Source organism: Perognathus longimembris, chromosome 24 (assembly GCF_023159225.1).
Source record: "Perognathus longimembris pacificus isolate PPM17 chromosome 24, ASM2315922v1, whole genome shotgun sequence".
Lineage (NCBI taxonomy): Eukaryota > Metazoa > Chordata > Mammalia > Rodentia > Heteromyidae > Perognathus > Perognathus longimembris.
In genome coordinates this window covers 19,236,177-19,253,762 of record NC_063184.1, presented here as the reverse complement: position 1 = coordinate 19,253,762, position 17,586 = coordinate 19,236,177, and the positions used below count along the sequence as shown (strand labels likewise).

General features: G+C 45.1%; 1 protein-coding gene across 2 annotated transcripts in view; it reads right to left on the bottom strand.

Annotated features, from left to right (window-relative positions):
• Tspan5 (tetraspanin 5) overlaps positions 1–8,424 on the bottom strand; it is a 140,066-nt gene extending 131,642 nt beyond the window's left edge. The window contains exon 1 of one of the 2 annotated variants that reach the window (XM_048333623.1): positions 7,960–8,424. In XM_048333623.1, coding sequence (XP_048189580.1) covers positions 7,960–8,040 — 81 coding nt within the window. In that variant the 5' untranslated portion in view covers positions 8,041–8,424. The remainder of the gene's footprint in view (positions 1–7,959) is intronic. The other variant, XM_048333624.1, reaches the window with a different exon arrangement.
• Positions 8,425–17,586: the final 9,162 nt, after the last annotated feature.

Genomic DNA, 17,586 nt, shown 5'->3' with positions numbered 1-17,586 from the left:
TATCAGTATCATTTCCTGGCTTCCATTATGTACTGTGGTCATTGAGGAAATTACCATAGTTGTCTATGTGCAAGCCATTGTGCTCACAACTTACCCTAAAACATTTTAGGATGAAAACAAATCCCTTGGATCACTTCTGATTTTCTTACAGGTTTGAGATCTACTTCAAAAAGTAAAACTCAACAACAGTACACAAGATGGATGGAAGTTTTTGAGAAACAGATTATATCTAGTTTGCAAATAAAGTAGTCAAAAACCAGATTCATCCATAGAGAAAAAAAATGTTTTCCTGACTAGGAAGTTTTAACTGTAACTTCCTGTTTACTTGTCAAGAATTCTCTAATTCATTCATCTATCAAACACTTATTAAATACCTACTGTGTTTCAGACGTGACACACTGGTTTATGAAAAATGACTAAGGGAAAATAACCACATGAAAGGATTACCATCCAATAAAGATGATGATTTAGAAGTCTGAAGTCAGGAAATTTTGAGACAATTAATGATCTGTGTTGTATGTAGATACATGTGACTCAAGAATACCATCCTTAACCTCCCAGTTTTTATTTATAAATTTTCAATGGACTATATAATAATTTATTATTGCATCCTATTTTTAAGAGCAGGAACATTTCATCCTAACTTTTTTGCACGTGTGGGTGGTGTTAATTGTGGCATATGCAGAAACTTTATCACTTTTCAATTATGAACAGATGTAAATGACTTACTTGATGTTTTCTTTTAGAATAACAAGCATCTTCTAAAATAAGTTCCCAACTGAGAAGCTAAGGCTCTAGTTATAGAAGAGAAGACATACTCCCAAAGTAAACCCTAACAAATTCTTCACTACCACCAAAGAGTTACTCCACTCCTCTGTGTTCCAGATACTAGTCCCAAAGCTATCCTAATAAGCCTATAAGATGATTTGAGGTGCTGAAGGGGTGGGGGGTGGAGGGGGGGAATCATAATTGTAAGGCTAAGTTCATTGTCCTAAACATGGTGGTATATAACTGTAACCTCATATATTTAGGACACTGGGGCCAGGAGTTTGAGACTAATATGAAAAACATAGTGAGACTCTAATTAGAAGAAGGAGGAGGAGAAGTAGGATAAGGAAGAGAAGAGAAGATGGAGGAGGAGGAGGAAGAAGAGGAGGAGGAGGAAGAAGAGGAGGAGGAGGAAGAGAAACAAGAAGAAGGAGGAGGAGAAGGAGAAGGAGAAGGAGAGCCTGCTTTTTACCATTTTGCCACAGACTACATTAAGACAGTAATCCAGTGAAATGAGCTTACCATGGCAATTTTATGGTGGGCAGAAGACTATTTGGTTTTCCAACTTTTCCCCTAGGTTTCACTTCAACCTTTGAGTGTTTTATCAAGCCACAGTGCATCAGTACCTCCTCACTGGCCCAACCCAAGGGGCCAGAAGGAGCAAGTTGGGGCTGTCTTTGTCACTCCCCACCCCCAACCCAAGGTCTGTCCACCTTTCCCACTTGACACCTCCACAGCCATATTTAGCTTTCTTCTTACCATCACCCTGTAATTCAAAAGGCAATTTAAACTCCCATATGGTTGCCATCGAAGCTAACAGATGTCTAGCAAATTAAAACAAAAATTATGACTTATAAACTGCTGATGTATCATCATCCCAGAACATCTTGGGATTTATGGTGAATCATAAGATAAGGCTTCCTACTTGTTGTTCTCCAAGGTTCCCTCAACCTCCCTCCTCTAGGAATTTAAGCCCTATGAAAGCAAATTAGATGCAAAACTCTACCATCCACGGTGGCTAAACCTTCCTTTGTAACACAACATAATATTCAAAAGAGCAGTAACAGAGAATTGCCGCCTCCGGCATACAGGGTGCAGCAAAAAGAAGAGAAAATGGACTTGGTTCTCCTAAGTCATCTCAGGCATCCACTGATCTGGGGGCGGGGGGGGGGGGCTTTTCTACTAAGGAGCAACAAAATCTGTCAATTCCACGTGCCTTGTCTGCTTGGCAGAGCTGAAGGGATGTTCATCAGCTGGCAAGGTATATGCCCAAGTGTCTGCCTTAAGACATTCTAAAAGTCTGGAGTCCATGATGGAAGGCCTGTGGTATCTGGTGACAATCATGATATATCCACAGTTGCAAAACATTGAGGCACCAGGTGTGATAGTTCCTTACTTTACCATATCCTTGAAATGATGCCAGTTGCTTATGTTATCTTTTCCTTCATAAACGAGAAACGCAGGTTCAGTGACACAGACTGCTTCTCTAAGTGGGCTGCGACCTACAAGGACCTAGAAGGCCTTTCCGTATGACCTGGACAGTTCCCAGTTTCCCCATGACAGGGAACGAGTTCTTGAGTGCTTTCACCAGGGAAGAGATGCCGAGTGACACAGTGGTGGCTCCACATAGCGTAGCTGCTTCTTCCAGCATCAAAGACAGGAGGAGACCATGTACACACACTTCGCTCCTCCAGGGCATCAACGACCACACATCAGCCACCAGAGCACCACCCGGATCCAAGCGGCCATCAAGTAACCCTAGCCCCAGACACCTATCATCCACCAAGACCTCCAGTGAGAATCGCCCAGAAGGGGAGTCATGCCACAGAACTGTGAGCTCCTACAATCGATTTTTGTTTCAAATGATTAAGTTTTAGGGCATAACAGTAGCAACTTTAAGAAAAGAGAGAAATCTAGAGCCCGGTGCTGGTGGCTCAAACCTGTAATTCTAGCTTCTCAAGAGGCTGGGATCTGAGGATTGCAGCTAGAAGCCAGCCTGGGCAGGAAAGTCCATGAGACTCTTATTTCCAATTAATCACAGAAAAAACCAGAAGTGACACTGTGTTTTAAGTGGTAGAGTGCTAGCCTTGAGTAAAAGGCGGCAGCACCCAGGCCCAGGGTTCAAGCCCCAGGACCAGCAAAGACACTATGTTGGAAATGAACTTTACAACTTGGAAGGGAGAGAAGGGGGGGAGGGGAGGGAATGAGAGAAAACAAGGAGGGGGTAACACTGTTCAACAAGAATTGTATTCAAGTGGCTGGAGGCATGGCTTACACAGCAGAGCACTTGCCTAGCAAATGGGAGGCCCTGAATTCCATCTCCAGGACTACCAAAAAAACAAAGATCAAAAAGAGTTGTATTCGGGGCTAGGAATATGGCCTAGTGGTAAAGTGCTTTCCTTGTATACATGAAGCCCTGCATTCGATTCCTCAGCACCACATATATAGAAAAAGTGGCACTGTGGCTCAAGTGGTAGAGTGCTAGCCTTGAGCAAAAAGAAGCCAAAGACAGTGCTCAGGCCCTGAGGTCAAGCCCCAGGACTGGCAAAAAAAAAAAAAAAAAAGAATTGTATTCAAGAATTGTACTCATTTCCTTACTTATGTAACTGTAACTCCTCTGTACATCACCTTTACAATGGAAAAGTAAATCTAGAATATTGACACTAAGGCCCTGAGTTCAAATTCATTTCCTTGCCTAAAAACCATAAAGCCAAGAACCAAAGCAAAGTTTATTAATGGCGGGGAATGGGCTGTGGGGACTGAGCACAAGAATTGACTTTAAAAGAAAACCTCATTCCCTTTCTTCTACCCCAAAAAAGTCTCAAGAGTTTTCTGAGAAATGTCATAGTATGATGACACGCTTCATAAAATCTGTTCCCTCTGGTCTTGAGTTGTTCCAATGTGTTACAAAGAAAACAAGGTTTTCCCCACCACCCTGTGATCACTAATGAGAAAGGAATCTGGACAAGATGTTGACTCGGTTACTCAGAATATCATTACGACTGTTATATAAAAGGATTCGGGTTTTACACATGAAACTGTAATTCTAATAATAAAAATATACTTAATGACTCAGAGGACTACATTTGAGAGTCACAGTGAAGAGAAGGAAGCATGCATGCCATGCCAATAACTGAACAAGCCAGAAGAAAAGAGCGAAAGACATTTTTTTTTAATAAAAGGATCTTTGAGGAAGACATGAAAGTAATAAAACTGGTCATCAGCCAAGTCTTAGAGAGGATAAAGTCTGTAGCTCAACCAGTGTCCCAGTGCATGCTATTTTCTTTATATATATGTGCCTGACTCTTACTGTTTTATTTTGTTGTTGTTGCTGTTGTTTAGGTTAGGTTTGTTTTGTGAGGCAGTGTGTGTGTGTGTGTGTGTGTGTGTGTGTGTGTGTGTGTGTCAGTACTGGGGACTGAATTTCAGGGCCTCAAGCTCTTGCTTAGCTTTTTCACTCTAAGCTAGTGGTGTTCAACCACTTCAGGCATGGCTCCACTTCTGGCTTTTTGCTGGTTAATTGGAGTTCAGAGTCTCATAGACTTTCCTGTCAGGGCTGGCTTCAAATTGTGATCCTCACATCTTAGCCTCCTGAGTAACAAGGATTACACCTACCAGCCACCAGTGTCCAGATCTTAATAATCTTCCACAGAAAATAACCCAAAGACCCATTTTTTGTCACAACCAGAAAGAATTTCACAACTCAACCAACTCCTTCATTCAACCAATGAGAAACTGGGGTCCAGATCAGTTATCTAACTGACTAATAATCAAACTGCAGATTAGCATAGACACCCAAACGGTCAGCACAGTGCCACTTGGTGTTCAGTTTTCTCCTACCAAAACTACTCCTTCAAGTGTCTTCAATGCATTTCAAATTTAGCCTAGCATGTTAGTGTGAAGGGAAAGATTAGGGCCCCGTGTTCTCCCTTAGCAATCTCTCCATAGTTGTATAGGAGCAGCACTGAGTCTGCTATTTCTGTCACAGGTTGGTGACTCTGCAGAAAGCAGAAGAGTGCAAGGTTTTGAAGCAGATGGCCACCTACTAGCTCCAGTTCCTCAACCACTAACCTCTTAGTCTGAATGGTTTCATCAAATAGCTCAAGGAACTTCCTGGCAATCACCCTTAGAGAAGTTGGTCCTGATGAACTAGGAAATTTAAAACTGAATAATTAGGTCACAGAGAACAGGAGAGGAATGTCATCAGGTGAATAGGAGAGGAAAACTTGAGAGAGTGGGTGCTAAGTGGATGAGAGAAGAAGCCTCAAAAATAACCATCTACTCAGCCCAGTGCTGGTGGCTCACGCCTGTAATCCTAGCTATTCAGAAGGCTGAGATCTGAGGATCACAGTTTGAAGCCAGTCCAGGCAGGAAAGTCCATGAGACTCTTATCTCTAATTAACCCCCAAAAGCTGGAAGAGGTGTGGCTTGGTGGTAGAACACTACTAGCCTTGAGGGGAAAAAAACTCAAGGTCGGTGCTCAGGCCTTTAGTTCAAGTCTCACACCAAACCAAAACAACAACAAAAAACCTCCAGCCACTTAACAATTCTGCCTGGGGTTGTTAGTTTAGTTCTACAGCCCTAGATTGCTTATAGACTTCCCACAACTTTCCCTCCTACCCACAGGAAGATCTTCAAATTCAGACAAGATGTGGCTATATTCTGGAACCCTCCATGCAAGCAACCTGCATGACTTGCAATCTCTCTCAACAAATTTCGGAGATTTTGCGGCAACCTAATCCCGAGACAAGACTAAATTTGCCTCGGCACTCTACAAAATTACACCAAACTGTCAAGGGGAAAAAAAAGGCTCAAATCCTTTTATTTCCTTCGCACTCCCTGCTAGGAAACTGCAAAGAAAGCCCCTGGGTGCTGTTTGTTGCCTGGTAGCCGAAATAGGCAACTTTGGGAAGTATTCAGGCAGAACCAAGAGGCCTGGACTCAATGCCCCAGCAGCCCAATTCCACAAGCCTTGCCTTCCCATGTCACCAGGTTTTAAGTTCCAAGAAAATCAGAATGCCTCGCTCAAAAATAGGGCAACCCACCACTTTTAAACATTTCCAGAAAGGCTGAGGGAGAGAAGCAAAGAAAGAAAATAATTACTCCTTGCTGTATTTGCAGCAGGCTTTTGATGGCAGAAAGGGGAGAAGGAAGGTGCTCCTGAGAACCGCGTACAACCAACCACCCACAAAAACTGTCTGTGAATGACTGTCTATGATACCTATTCCCATATCTACCTTGTTAATTCTTTTCTGCTGGTCCCAGGGCTTTAACTCGGAGCTAGGTGCTGTCCCTGAGCTTTTCTGCTCAAGGATAGCACCCTACCACTTGAACCACAGTTCCACTTCAGCTTTTTACTCATTCACTGGGGATAAGAGTCCCATGGACTTTTCTGCCTTGGCTGGCTTTGAACCTTGATTCCCGAATCTCAGTCGCCTCATTAGTAAGCATTACAAGGATGAGCCACCAGCAACCAGTTTCCTTCCTGAATCTTTCTGAATCCTGAGGGCTGATGACATGCTCAGCTAAAGTCCCTTTCCTTCCATCAAACATACATGGCCCATGCAACATACTCCTGGAGAAAGTAGAAAATAACCTGGTAAGTGCAGGTAGAAAAAGAATTTATTATACAGCATGAAGAACTATTCTCATCATATATATATATATATATATATATATATATATATATATATATATATGTATAGCAAACAGCCCAAATTCAAGGAGATCCGAATCAATACATCCAGATTTCAGCCAGTCCTGGATTATTTATTACTGATCCTGCAATTGATCCAACTGTTTACCTTGCACTGAAAAGCAACTTACAAACCACCAGCACCACCATAGCCACCATCTTTACTTTCCATGGGGGTTGGAGGAGTAGTAAGAAGGAGGGTGGGCTGAGATGAGGAGAAAAGAAAAGAAAAATAAATAAATAACAAGGTTCCCCCAACCAGCATTTTTTTTTCTCCTGTCCTAGACAAGTCTTTTGTCTGGTTGCTGAACACATTTGGGAGATGCCTTCTGAGAGTCCAAACAAAACAGAAGAGTCAAGTCCCCAGCTTAATTACAATAGGCGTCCAACAGACTGCAGTGCCAAGCCGAGCATGATTTGAATCTTGGGGTTCAAGCATCTGTTCTCTTGGTCCCCCCTCCCCTCCAACACACACCCCAGTAAAACACGTCTCACGCACCTTCTTTGCATTTATTTCTCCCACGGTGCCCCCAAATCTGTCCCTTCTGTGTCACTCCTTATAAAAGAAGGACAGGAGGCCAACGAGTACATTGGACCATCTGTGCACGGGGGCCTGGCTATTATCCTGACAATGATATATAGATATATAGCTATATGGATGGATGGGAGGGAGAGAAATAAACCCCTCCACCCCACACGCCCACTTGACCAGTCTATTATGCAAAAAAAAAAAAAAAAAAAAAAAAGAAGCGCTTGGCAGAGGAACGGGAAGCGCGTGCAAGAAGCGTTATTGACGTGCCCATTACAGAGCCATATACAGGGCATCTGCATCCTACACAAAGCCGGAGATGGTGCAAGCGAGATCCACGCTGAGCATGGCACAGACTAGCCGCGGCCCCACGGAGCCCAGCCCTCGTCCAATCAGATCCCGGGCAGAAGGTGGACCTCGGGTCGGCTCTGCCCGCTTAGCCGGCCCTATTATGACACCAAGCTCTGCCCAACATCCATATTCCACCACCGCCGCCGCCGCCGCCGCCGCCGCCACCACCACCACCCCCATCATCGACCCGAGCAAATCCGATTCGGGTGCCTGCTCGGTACTCAAACTGCCGAGCCCCCTTCCTGACATCTGGACCCCGGTTTACTCGCCATCTACAAAGACACCCCAAATCCTGGGTACCCCTATCCACGTTCTGCCTGGGTTTCTTTGCGCCCCCCCCCCCCGCGCCACCGCACCCCCGCTTTCTCCTCTCATTCCTAGAAAGGATTCAATATTTCTCTCTCCAACGTGCAGGCTGGGCTGTAAAAGCAGAAGGCAAATAAATGCCTATTCCTAACCCACCCACCCCCCGTGCATCCCTCCCCCTCATAGTCCGGGCTCCCGCAAGCGCCCCCCGAGGGGGGCTGCAAAAGTAAAAGCGGGCGAGCAACGTGAGGAAAATCGTCTCCAGTAGGTCGGCCACCGTCGCTGAGATTCCCGGAGTGCTCCAACTTACCCAAAATATGACATTGAAGCCAAAGATGAAGTATTTGATGCAACAACTGACTTCAGGACCCTTGTAGTGCTTCCCGGACATCCTCTGGGTTCATGAAGACACGCTTGCCCCGGCAGCCCGACTTTGGAGCCCCCGGAGCACCGGTGCCCGGAGCAGCTCGCCGAGGATCTTTTTAAGAGAAGGGAGAGGTGGAGGGGATCGGGACCGCGGCGCGGGCGGCCCGGGCTCAGCGCACGGGGACCGACCGGGGACCGACCGGTGGAGAGCGGCTCCCGCACCTCCAGCCCCTCCGCGCGCCCAGGCCGCCGGAGCGCGGTGGCCACCCACCCGCAGCGACGCCGCGCGCTGCCCGCCCGAGGCTGCCGGAGAAGGCTCGGAGCACAAAGCAGGCGCCCGCGGTCGTGAGCCAGGCGGTGGGTCCCGAGCGATCGGTGCCTTGAGCTCCTGGCAAGCGCGGCCGCACGGATGCGCGAGGAGACGCTGCCCGCCGCCCGCGCGCCTGCAGCCCTCGCTCCGCCCGCCGCTCGCTCCGCCCGCCCGCCCGCGGCTCCGCCCGCCGCCCGGCCTCCGCCAGGGCGCGCGCGCGCAAGGGCTCGTGCGCTCCCGGGTGGCGGGGGCACCACGTCGCCGCCGTCGGGTCCTTCCTCCCCCGCCTTGCCCCTCTCCCCCTCCAGTCCTGACCCCTTTGGCGCTGCAGCGGGGTGCGGGGGTCGGGGTGGCAGAGCCCCGGAGCGCGTCCTTTGGACGCGAGAGTTTCCCGAAGTGCTGAGCTGCACCTCGTCTCCCTGTCACCCGCAATTTGAGAGAGAGAGAGGGTCACCCCGCGGCGGAGGGGCTGGGCGAGCCCCCCTCACTTCTGAGCATAACCGCGGCCCCCTTCTCCACCTCCCGGTATGCGGCAAGAGACGCTGTGCCCTCGATGAGCAGGAGAGGAACCTGGTCGTGGACTTGCAGGAGGGGGTACAAAGGGCGGGAAAGAAGGAGGAGGGGAGAGGGCATGACGAAAGAAAGTCTCCGGAATCCCTCCGAGACTCTAGGCAGCCTCCCCACCTGCCATGGAAACGAGTTTCATTCCCCCCAAATGGGCATCGGACGAGAGACTTGGCTCCTACCAAGCGTGGCCCTACTCTGCTTCAGCCACACAAACCCCTCGGTCCCCCGCGCCCCTCGCCACCCAATAGCGCCGGTGGTGCTTGACTGCTTCCCAACTCGGTCAGACCTGAAGCCGTAGCGGGACGCTGGGGGGGAGGGTTGCGGGGGGGGGGGGTCAGCCGTCCTCTGGGAAATCCGATTGGACTGGATGATCATCAATCAGTAAGCTCTTGACCTCTGGGGAAGGACAGAACGCAGAGGCTGGAAATTCCCTCGCAGGACCCTACCTAGGCAGGTGTGCCCGGCTGTGTGCGTGCCCGCCCTCCTGGGGCACTTTTCTCGGGCGCAAGGAAAGCAGGTACCAGTGTTCCACGGGAAGAGAAGAATCCTTTAGAAACGTGTAGCCGCTTCTATGGGGATTTTTTTCCAGGCTTCAAAGAGAGGTCAGGAAAGTTTCCACAGACCACCCAGTGAGACCCCCGACTGGCCCAGAAATCTGCATGTTTGATAAGCTTGGCAGGTGGCATGTCAGGTAGGTGTGAGTTTGAGAGTCTCTAGCTGGCATTTTCCCAGCTAGAAAACTCACTCTCACCTAGCTCAACCACTGACTAGCAGGTTGACAACACACAGTCAAGCTTTCACAAGGCCAGGAGTTACTTTTTCTTTTGCAATAAACTACATTTCCTAATGGGTCTGGCTTCCAAAGGGATTGATGGTGCATTGAAGTCACAGAGGAGTCAGGGTACCCACAAAGGCAGGGATTCTATTTATCCTGACCACCCACGCTAGGACACTGGCTAACCCTGGCCTCAGCTCTTCCGGTGAAATAATCTCTCTTTTTCAAATGTGCCCTCCACCCATCCCAAAGAGGCTACTCAGCCATCGTTCTAGTAGGCTTCCAAAAGAAGGTCTTTCAGCAGCGGATTTCCCTATTAACAGAACACTGACAAGCTTTACCTAAGCCTATTGGTGCTGTGTTATAAATCTTTCTCTATATAAATAGAAACGCTGCTGCAGGAATACTAGATAAGTCAGAGGAAATGTCTGTCTTAAGCTGATGTGACACATTTCAGGAAAAAAGGCTAGAAATTCAATCCAACTGATGACCTAGTTGGTCCCTAAAGGATTTTAACTTTTGAAATAAAAACGAACAGAGACATAGAGATAGCTTGCATCCCTTGTAGGCCCACCTACTTTCCCAACATCCCACCCCACCCGACAGGTACACTGCTTCCATTGATGAAACTTTGTTGGCACATCATTTGTACCCAAAGTCCATAGCTTAGATTCGGATTCATTCCTGACATTGCACATTCTCTGGGGTTGGACAAATGTATAATGACATATGTCACCACTATCATGTCATGTAGCATATTTTCAGTGTCCTAAAAGTCTTCTGTGTTCTGTCTGTTTACCCCTTCCTTCCCCTCCTCCTGTCATGCAGCAAGCAACCATACAGTATGTCAACTTCCTCTCTATTTCACCATAAAAAAACAAACTAATCTTGAAAAAATAAAACCTCACAAAGAAAAATCAATAAAGAAGGTAACATTCAGGGCTGGGAATATAGCCTAGTGGCAAGAGTGCTTGCCTCCTACACATGAAGCTCCTGGTTCGATTCCCCAGCACCACATATATGGAAAACGGCCAGAAGGGGCGCTGTGGCTCAAGTGGCAGAGTGCTAGCCTTGAGCGGGAAGAGGCCAGGGACAGTGCTCAGGCCCTGAGTCCAAGGCCCAGGACTGGCCAAGCAAACCAGAAGAGACTTCTAGATAGAAATGTTACTCAACTTAGAAGAAATAGAAGGCAATGGATACGAGTGGGTCTATCTTAAAAACTTACATGTTCACCTTTTTTTAAATGTAACCTAACCAGAAAAAGATATTGGCACCTTTCGTGAAAAATGAAAATCTGAATATCTGTGCTATAAGTAAGGCTCACAACAGCTAAAGTCGAATATAGATTCTCAGGGGTTATACATAAACAAAAACCCACATAAGAAGTTGTAACGAATCCATAAGGATCTTAGCTTTCTAGTAATCAAAGAAATACATGTTTAAACAAAGAAATGATAAGTGTAGGGAGATACAGAGGCCTGGCACGTACAGTATGCATAGGCATCCTCATGATACAAAAGTCCAAAGCTTTGGAAAGCATTCTGGCTGGATGTAGAGGTCAAAGTCCTCCTATAGTTTGACTCAGCAATCCCACTTCTGGAACTCTAGCCAAAGAAATGCTCCAAAATATAGAAAAAGTTATTTACTGCAGGTTGTATATAATAGCATTTTTGGTATCGATCCTTTAGCCCCAAGTTCAAGATCAAAGAACAGAAGCTTTATCCTGCTAGACTCCAGTAAGGTGGTCATGTCATTTGCACATCTCATTCTTGGTGACTTCCTAGAGTCTCTTCTTGCCCCTTTGTCTATGAGCTGACTCCATTACTCTTCAACATTTCATTCAGTGTCTTGGAATCACCTCCCTTTATTCCTACCTCACCTATTCACAACCCTGGTGAGTGTCCTTTCACCCATCTGAAACAAAGCCCTTTGACTTAATCACAGTGTTGGAGCTTCTCCCCTACCCGTCATTGACTTTCTCTTCTGGAATCACCTTCAAGGTCCTCTGTCTCTCACATCTTCCTTCGCCCTCCTGCTTGCTCTCTTTAGTTTCTGTCTCTCCTAAAAGTACAGGACCAACCTTGTGGAGGTGCCTGATTGAGCCCCAGGCCACTTTCTCCCAGCCTTTCTCAACCACATGGTGTTACCTGACCTCCAGCCTTCATGGTTGCCAGGCCAAGATGGAGGCCAAGGTGGAGGCAGAGCCCACCTATGAGTCCATCTCTGTGCAGCTGGGACTCTGTCACCATAAAGGAATCCCCTGCTGCAACTCAGGGTGTGGCAATATTTACACAAGAGCTGGGACCTCAATTTCCGGAAGGAAGCCAAAGCTCTCCCCCTCTCTCTGCAGAAAGAGGAAGGAAACCTAAATTTGGAGAGAAAACAGAAGCACAACCTTTGACAGCCTGGTGGCCACACGTGGTTATTCATTTTGTGCCCTGAAAGGCTTCTGGTTGTGCCAGCACTTTCTACTTCTGATTTCTCCTGAGATGTGTGAAATCTTGAGAGAGAGTCTTCCCATCCAATCTCATTTTGGCTTTAGCCAGTTTGAAGCTAGTACTTCAAATGTGCTAAGCAAAGGAGTTTGAGGAAAATAGTGGTCATCCTACTTCAGTCAGTCTTTCACAAAATGATTTTGTTTTTAGCTAGCCATTAAATAGGATCAAACTATGTTTTTGTCAGATTTGATGAATTAAATATCTGCCTTTTGTTCTCTAGTTGCAGAGTAAGTAAATTAGGGGGTGGAGGAGTGGCTCATTTTGGTAGAGCACCAGCCAACAAGCAAAGCGTCAAGTACTAAATTCAAGTCCCAGCCTCACAACAACAACAACAAAGAAAAAAAAACCCAGAAGAAAGAAGAGTAAGTCAATTAAATGCCATGAGTAGGGGCTGGGGATATAGCCTAGTGGCAAGAGTGCCTGCCTCGGATACACGAGGCCCTAGGTTCGATTCCCCAGCACCACATATAGAGAAAAAAATGGCCAGAAGCGGCGCTGTGGCTCAAGTGGCAGAGTGCTAGCCTTGAGCGGGAAGAAGCCAGGGACAGTGCTCAGGCCCTGAGTCCAAGGCCCAGGACTGGCCAAAAAAAAATTAAATGCCATGAGTAACTGGTTCCCCCAGGATTATTTTACCCCTTAGGACCCTCTGGCCCCTGTCTGTGAATTCATATTTGAAAGGCTCATTTTCAGTGCTTCAAGAAGAATACAAACCAGGGAAATGGATGGACCTAGAATAAATCATGCTAAGTGAAGTAAATCAAGCTCAGAAAGACAAATGAGACTTGTTTTCTCTCATATGTTGAAGTTAAATCTAACATATACCTAGATATGACAAATTATACAGGATTCTATGAGACCAAAGGAGGATACTCTAAGGAGAGGAACACAAAGGCACCGTGCCTGTGTGCCTCTGATCATATAAAATATTTATCAAAATGAAAAAAGATTACAGAGGACAATGTGACTGAGAAAGCCTATGGAGAATACTGCTCACCTATAATCCCAGGCCTCAGGACGTTTTAGACAGGAGGATCATGAGTTCAAAGCCAGCCTGGGCTACAAAGCAAATTTGACACCATCTTGGGAGGCATAGGGAGACCCTGTCTCTAAGTAACTAAATAAATAAGACTGTCATAATTCTACAATAAGATAAAAAACAAAATTATTTCACAAATGTCAAAGAAGTCATTGATTAAACAAAAACTTCTGCCAGCCTTCCTTTATGTGTTAATCACATCTCAGCTTCCTCTTGCTTTGTAAATAGCTGGACTTCTGGGACTCATTCAAATAAATGACTCACCCTATGGTAAATCACCCCATGAAGTGGTAGGGGTAGGAGGTGACAGGGCGGTGGTATGGGGTGGGGATGGGAAAATCATTAGAAGCTCCCCCTGCTACTAAGTAAGCAGAGAGAGGAAAAGACCAAAGCCCATCCACAGGTTCCTTCAAGGCCCTGGACAAGCCCAGCCCTTCAGCCCCTCCAACCTGCTGCTCCTGTCCATCCTCCACCACCATGAACTTGCCCATTTCTTTCCAGAGAATTTCCTTTCTGATTGATTTAGTTACAGCTCATTTCTGGGGCTTGGAGCAAAATGTCCTAATCAATACTATGTGAACTTTAAAAAAAAAAAAACCATTACCTTTCAGGAAAGAATATATATATTACCTTCCTTTCTGATTTCAAAAGTAAGATATTCTCATCATACAACAGAGACAAAATTTTTTCAACATGACCAACAAAGACTATTGTCCATATTTTGGTATATCGTGTTTATGAATAAATAACTGTATATGTTGATCTCATTCTGCAGAGAAAAACCATAGTTTTGTTTCACCTTCCATTTGCCAATGGCCAAAAGTAGTGCAGAGAAATGTGCCACCAGAATGGCAGCCACTTCCATCTAGATTTCTTGGCTTTGGTGTTTGGTCAGGATTCTACCCTCCCTGGCCCATGTGTTCTTTCCAGCACGTGTCAGTGTTTGTTTCATTCTCATAACGCAAAATGCTTGCAAGTTCACAAGCTCTCACCTCCAAATATCTTCCCTGCCATCTGTCACTAAGTTAAATGATTGGGCCAAGTAAAGCATAACCCAAATTTTTTCTGTAATCTGCCTCATTTAATTCTGGAAATGCTAATCACCTTCAGTAATTTCCTCTATTACCATTGGATTCCTTTTACCAAAAAAAAAAAAAAAAAAAAAGATCATGGCTTCTAGCCAGGCATTGGTGGCTCAGGCCTGTAATTCTACCTACTCAGGAGGCTGAGATCTGAGGATCTCAATTCAAAGCCAGTCCTGGCAGGAAAGACTGCAAGGCTTTTTATCATCAATTAACCGTCAAAAAAGCCAGGACTGTGGTGCAAGTAGTAGGGCACTAGCCTTGAGCAAAAAAAAAAAACAAGGAACATTATTCAGGACCTGAGTTCAAGCCTCAGCACTGACACAAAAGACAAAAATAAACTGATTTTTTTTGTGGACCATTCCTTTCCCCCATGGACCTATAACTGCTGGAACATGAAACTTAGTATCCAGAAAAAAAAAAAGAAATATTAGAAGATTTAGCAGCTATCTGTTATGTTTTATTCTACACAATCCATTGATTCAACAATCAATATTTGTGGTATTTGTACAATGCATCTATCTACTAAGCACTTACATCCCAGCTAGTCCATAACTGGGGACAAAATGAGCCAAGGTAGGAAGGGGAGTGAGACAAAGTGCTACAATGTGAACAAAATACAGTACGCGCATGCAGAAGGTTCCGGATGGAACTGAAAGAAACACTTCTCCCACCCTTATCTTTCCTCCTCAACACACCCTTCTTCTCTCTTCTCTAGTAGTAGCCTTTACTGAGCATAACTACTAAAATAGAAATGGAAATTTTCAAGCCCATCTTATACTTGAATCATTTATTTGAATAACACTGAGACTCTGGAGGAATGAGCTTTAAATTTAACAATAATGCGCAGCCTCTGTGGAGAAGTTTGGTGTTTCCTCCAAATATTAAATAAAAGATGGCCATATGATCCAAAAATCTCATTCCTAGGCTTGTGCCCCAAAGAACTGAGATAAGAGACCTAAATGAACTGTGAAAACCAAGGAAGAGTGTAGCCCCCTCAGCTCCTAGAAACAATGGGGCTTGTACAATTTCACTGTCTTAGAGTTTACTCTTAGCTTCTATAACTCCATTTTGGTGACTCCATGCTAGAGAGCCGCACCCCCACTCATGAGACTAATTCTTTGTAGTTTGACATTTATATGTAGCCCTTGTTCCCCTCTATATCTAGGTAGCAACCATAGTAAATGACTGTAAAAATGATCATAGTAATAGATTCTAGAAATAACCATAGTAGTAGTTACAGAAATGCCATGGCGACTGTCAGGTTGGTCCACTTAAGATTGAATAGTGGATTGTTTTAGTCCGCTCATGCTTGCCTAGTTGATATTAGGGGAACATGGTAACAATTGTTAAACTAAAGTTGATATTAGGTCAGCCTGACCACGAAATTCTGCTTCTGTAAATGGCTTGCTTAACGCATTTGTGACTTGCTCTGACCCCTGCATTGACCCCCTGCATAGGTGCTATGTGACCACCTGCTGTAGAATGCATAGCTTCTACATTTAAAAACCCAGCCCTGTGATGGCTCATTACTGTTCTTTACCATCCTGATGGTGGAAAGCAGATGCTGTGCGCAATTAAATAGAGACTCCTAGCCCAATTGACTGAGTGCTAGTGACTTTCTTGTCGTGAGTGCAAGTCCTGGGTGGCCAGGATACTGCAGAACATTTGTACATCAAGGTTTACATCAGCTCGTTTTCAAAGAATGGAAACAAACCAAGCAACCATAAACAGCGGAATAAGCACAATGTAAAATACATACTTGTGGTGCACACACACACACACACACACACACACACACACACAGAGAAAAATATTCAGCCCTCAACAGAAATGGAATTCTAATAGTAGCTACAATATGGATAAGCTTTGAAAGCATGATGCTAAATAAAACAAGCCAGACACAAAAGGCCAACAATTGTGTGATGCAGTTTAGATGAATACCCTGAACAATCAGATCCTCAGAAACAGAAGTGCAATAAAGGCTAGCAGAGGTTGAAGAGAGGGAGCAGAGAGAGAGAGAGAGAGAGAGAGAGAGAGAGAGAGAGAGAGAGAACGCTATTGTTCAATAAGTACAGTTTTCTGTTTGGGTTGATGAGAAAGTTCTGGAAATAGATGGTGGTAGTGGTTGAAAAGACATTGTAAACATACACAAGGCCACTGAATTATACTACAAAGTCTTGAAAATGGTAAATTTAATGTGATGTATATTATTTTTCCAGGGTAAAAAGGCTGCTATTAACAATGAATGTTAAACTAAACAATAATTCAAAGTAGACCAATAAGTTGCTGTCAGAAGTCTAAAATATAATGAGCTTTGACTGTCCCCTATACGAATTCCAGGGCATTGGGTTCCATATGTCCATCCTCCATTTAGGAAACAACAGAGTTGTAAAGATAAATTAAGAAGTAGATGCATATAAAGTATTCATATTACCCAGGAAATTACTCAAGCATTCTTTTAAACGAGGAACTGCTTCCCCAGTAAACTTAATCACTGGCTAATTAGTCCTTGACAGCCCAACCCAGGCTATGGAGCAGAAATGGCTTTTGGAAGGAGGTGAACCAGAAGCCTTGGGCAACAACTCAAGCAGCTGAGGAAGCTGTAGTCCTCAGTAGCTCTAAGTCTTCTGAAGGCAGCCAGCCATCTCTGCCCTTCTGTTCTACTCCTGGACAAGCTCAAAAGCTCAACCAAGAGGAGGAGACCTGGGATATGGAGGTGAGGGTCATGCTACCTCCACACAATTGACTTTTGTTTCCATCTTAACAGTCCAACTACTTTTAAAGTAGATCTGAAAACGCTTTCAGTGTTTTCCTGATCAGTTTTCTTTATGATGTGCTGCCTTAAATATATTCCAGGAAGGTAGGTTGCATAATATTATCGAGTGATTAAGTGGATAAATGAATTAGTGACTTCAATAAAAAGAGTAATAAGCTAGGTGCTGGTGGTCCATGCCTTTAATCCTAGCTACTGAGGAGGCTAATATATGAGGATCTTAGGTGGAAGCCAGCCAGATAAGTCTGTCAGGCTTATCTCCAGTTAACTAGTCAGAAACTGTAGCACAAGTGGTAGAATACCATCCTTGAGTGAAAAAAGCTGAGTAGGAATTTGAGGCTCTGACTTTAACACACACACACACACACACACACACACACACACACACACACACACAGAGCAATAAAAAGTTCAGCCAAAACCGAATCATTTTAAGGCTACACTGAAATTCAAGGCACTAGAAATCTACCTAAATCCTGAGTTCAAATGGCTCACACATAAATTAAGAAAACTATGTCTTTAGGTTT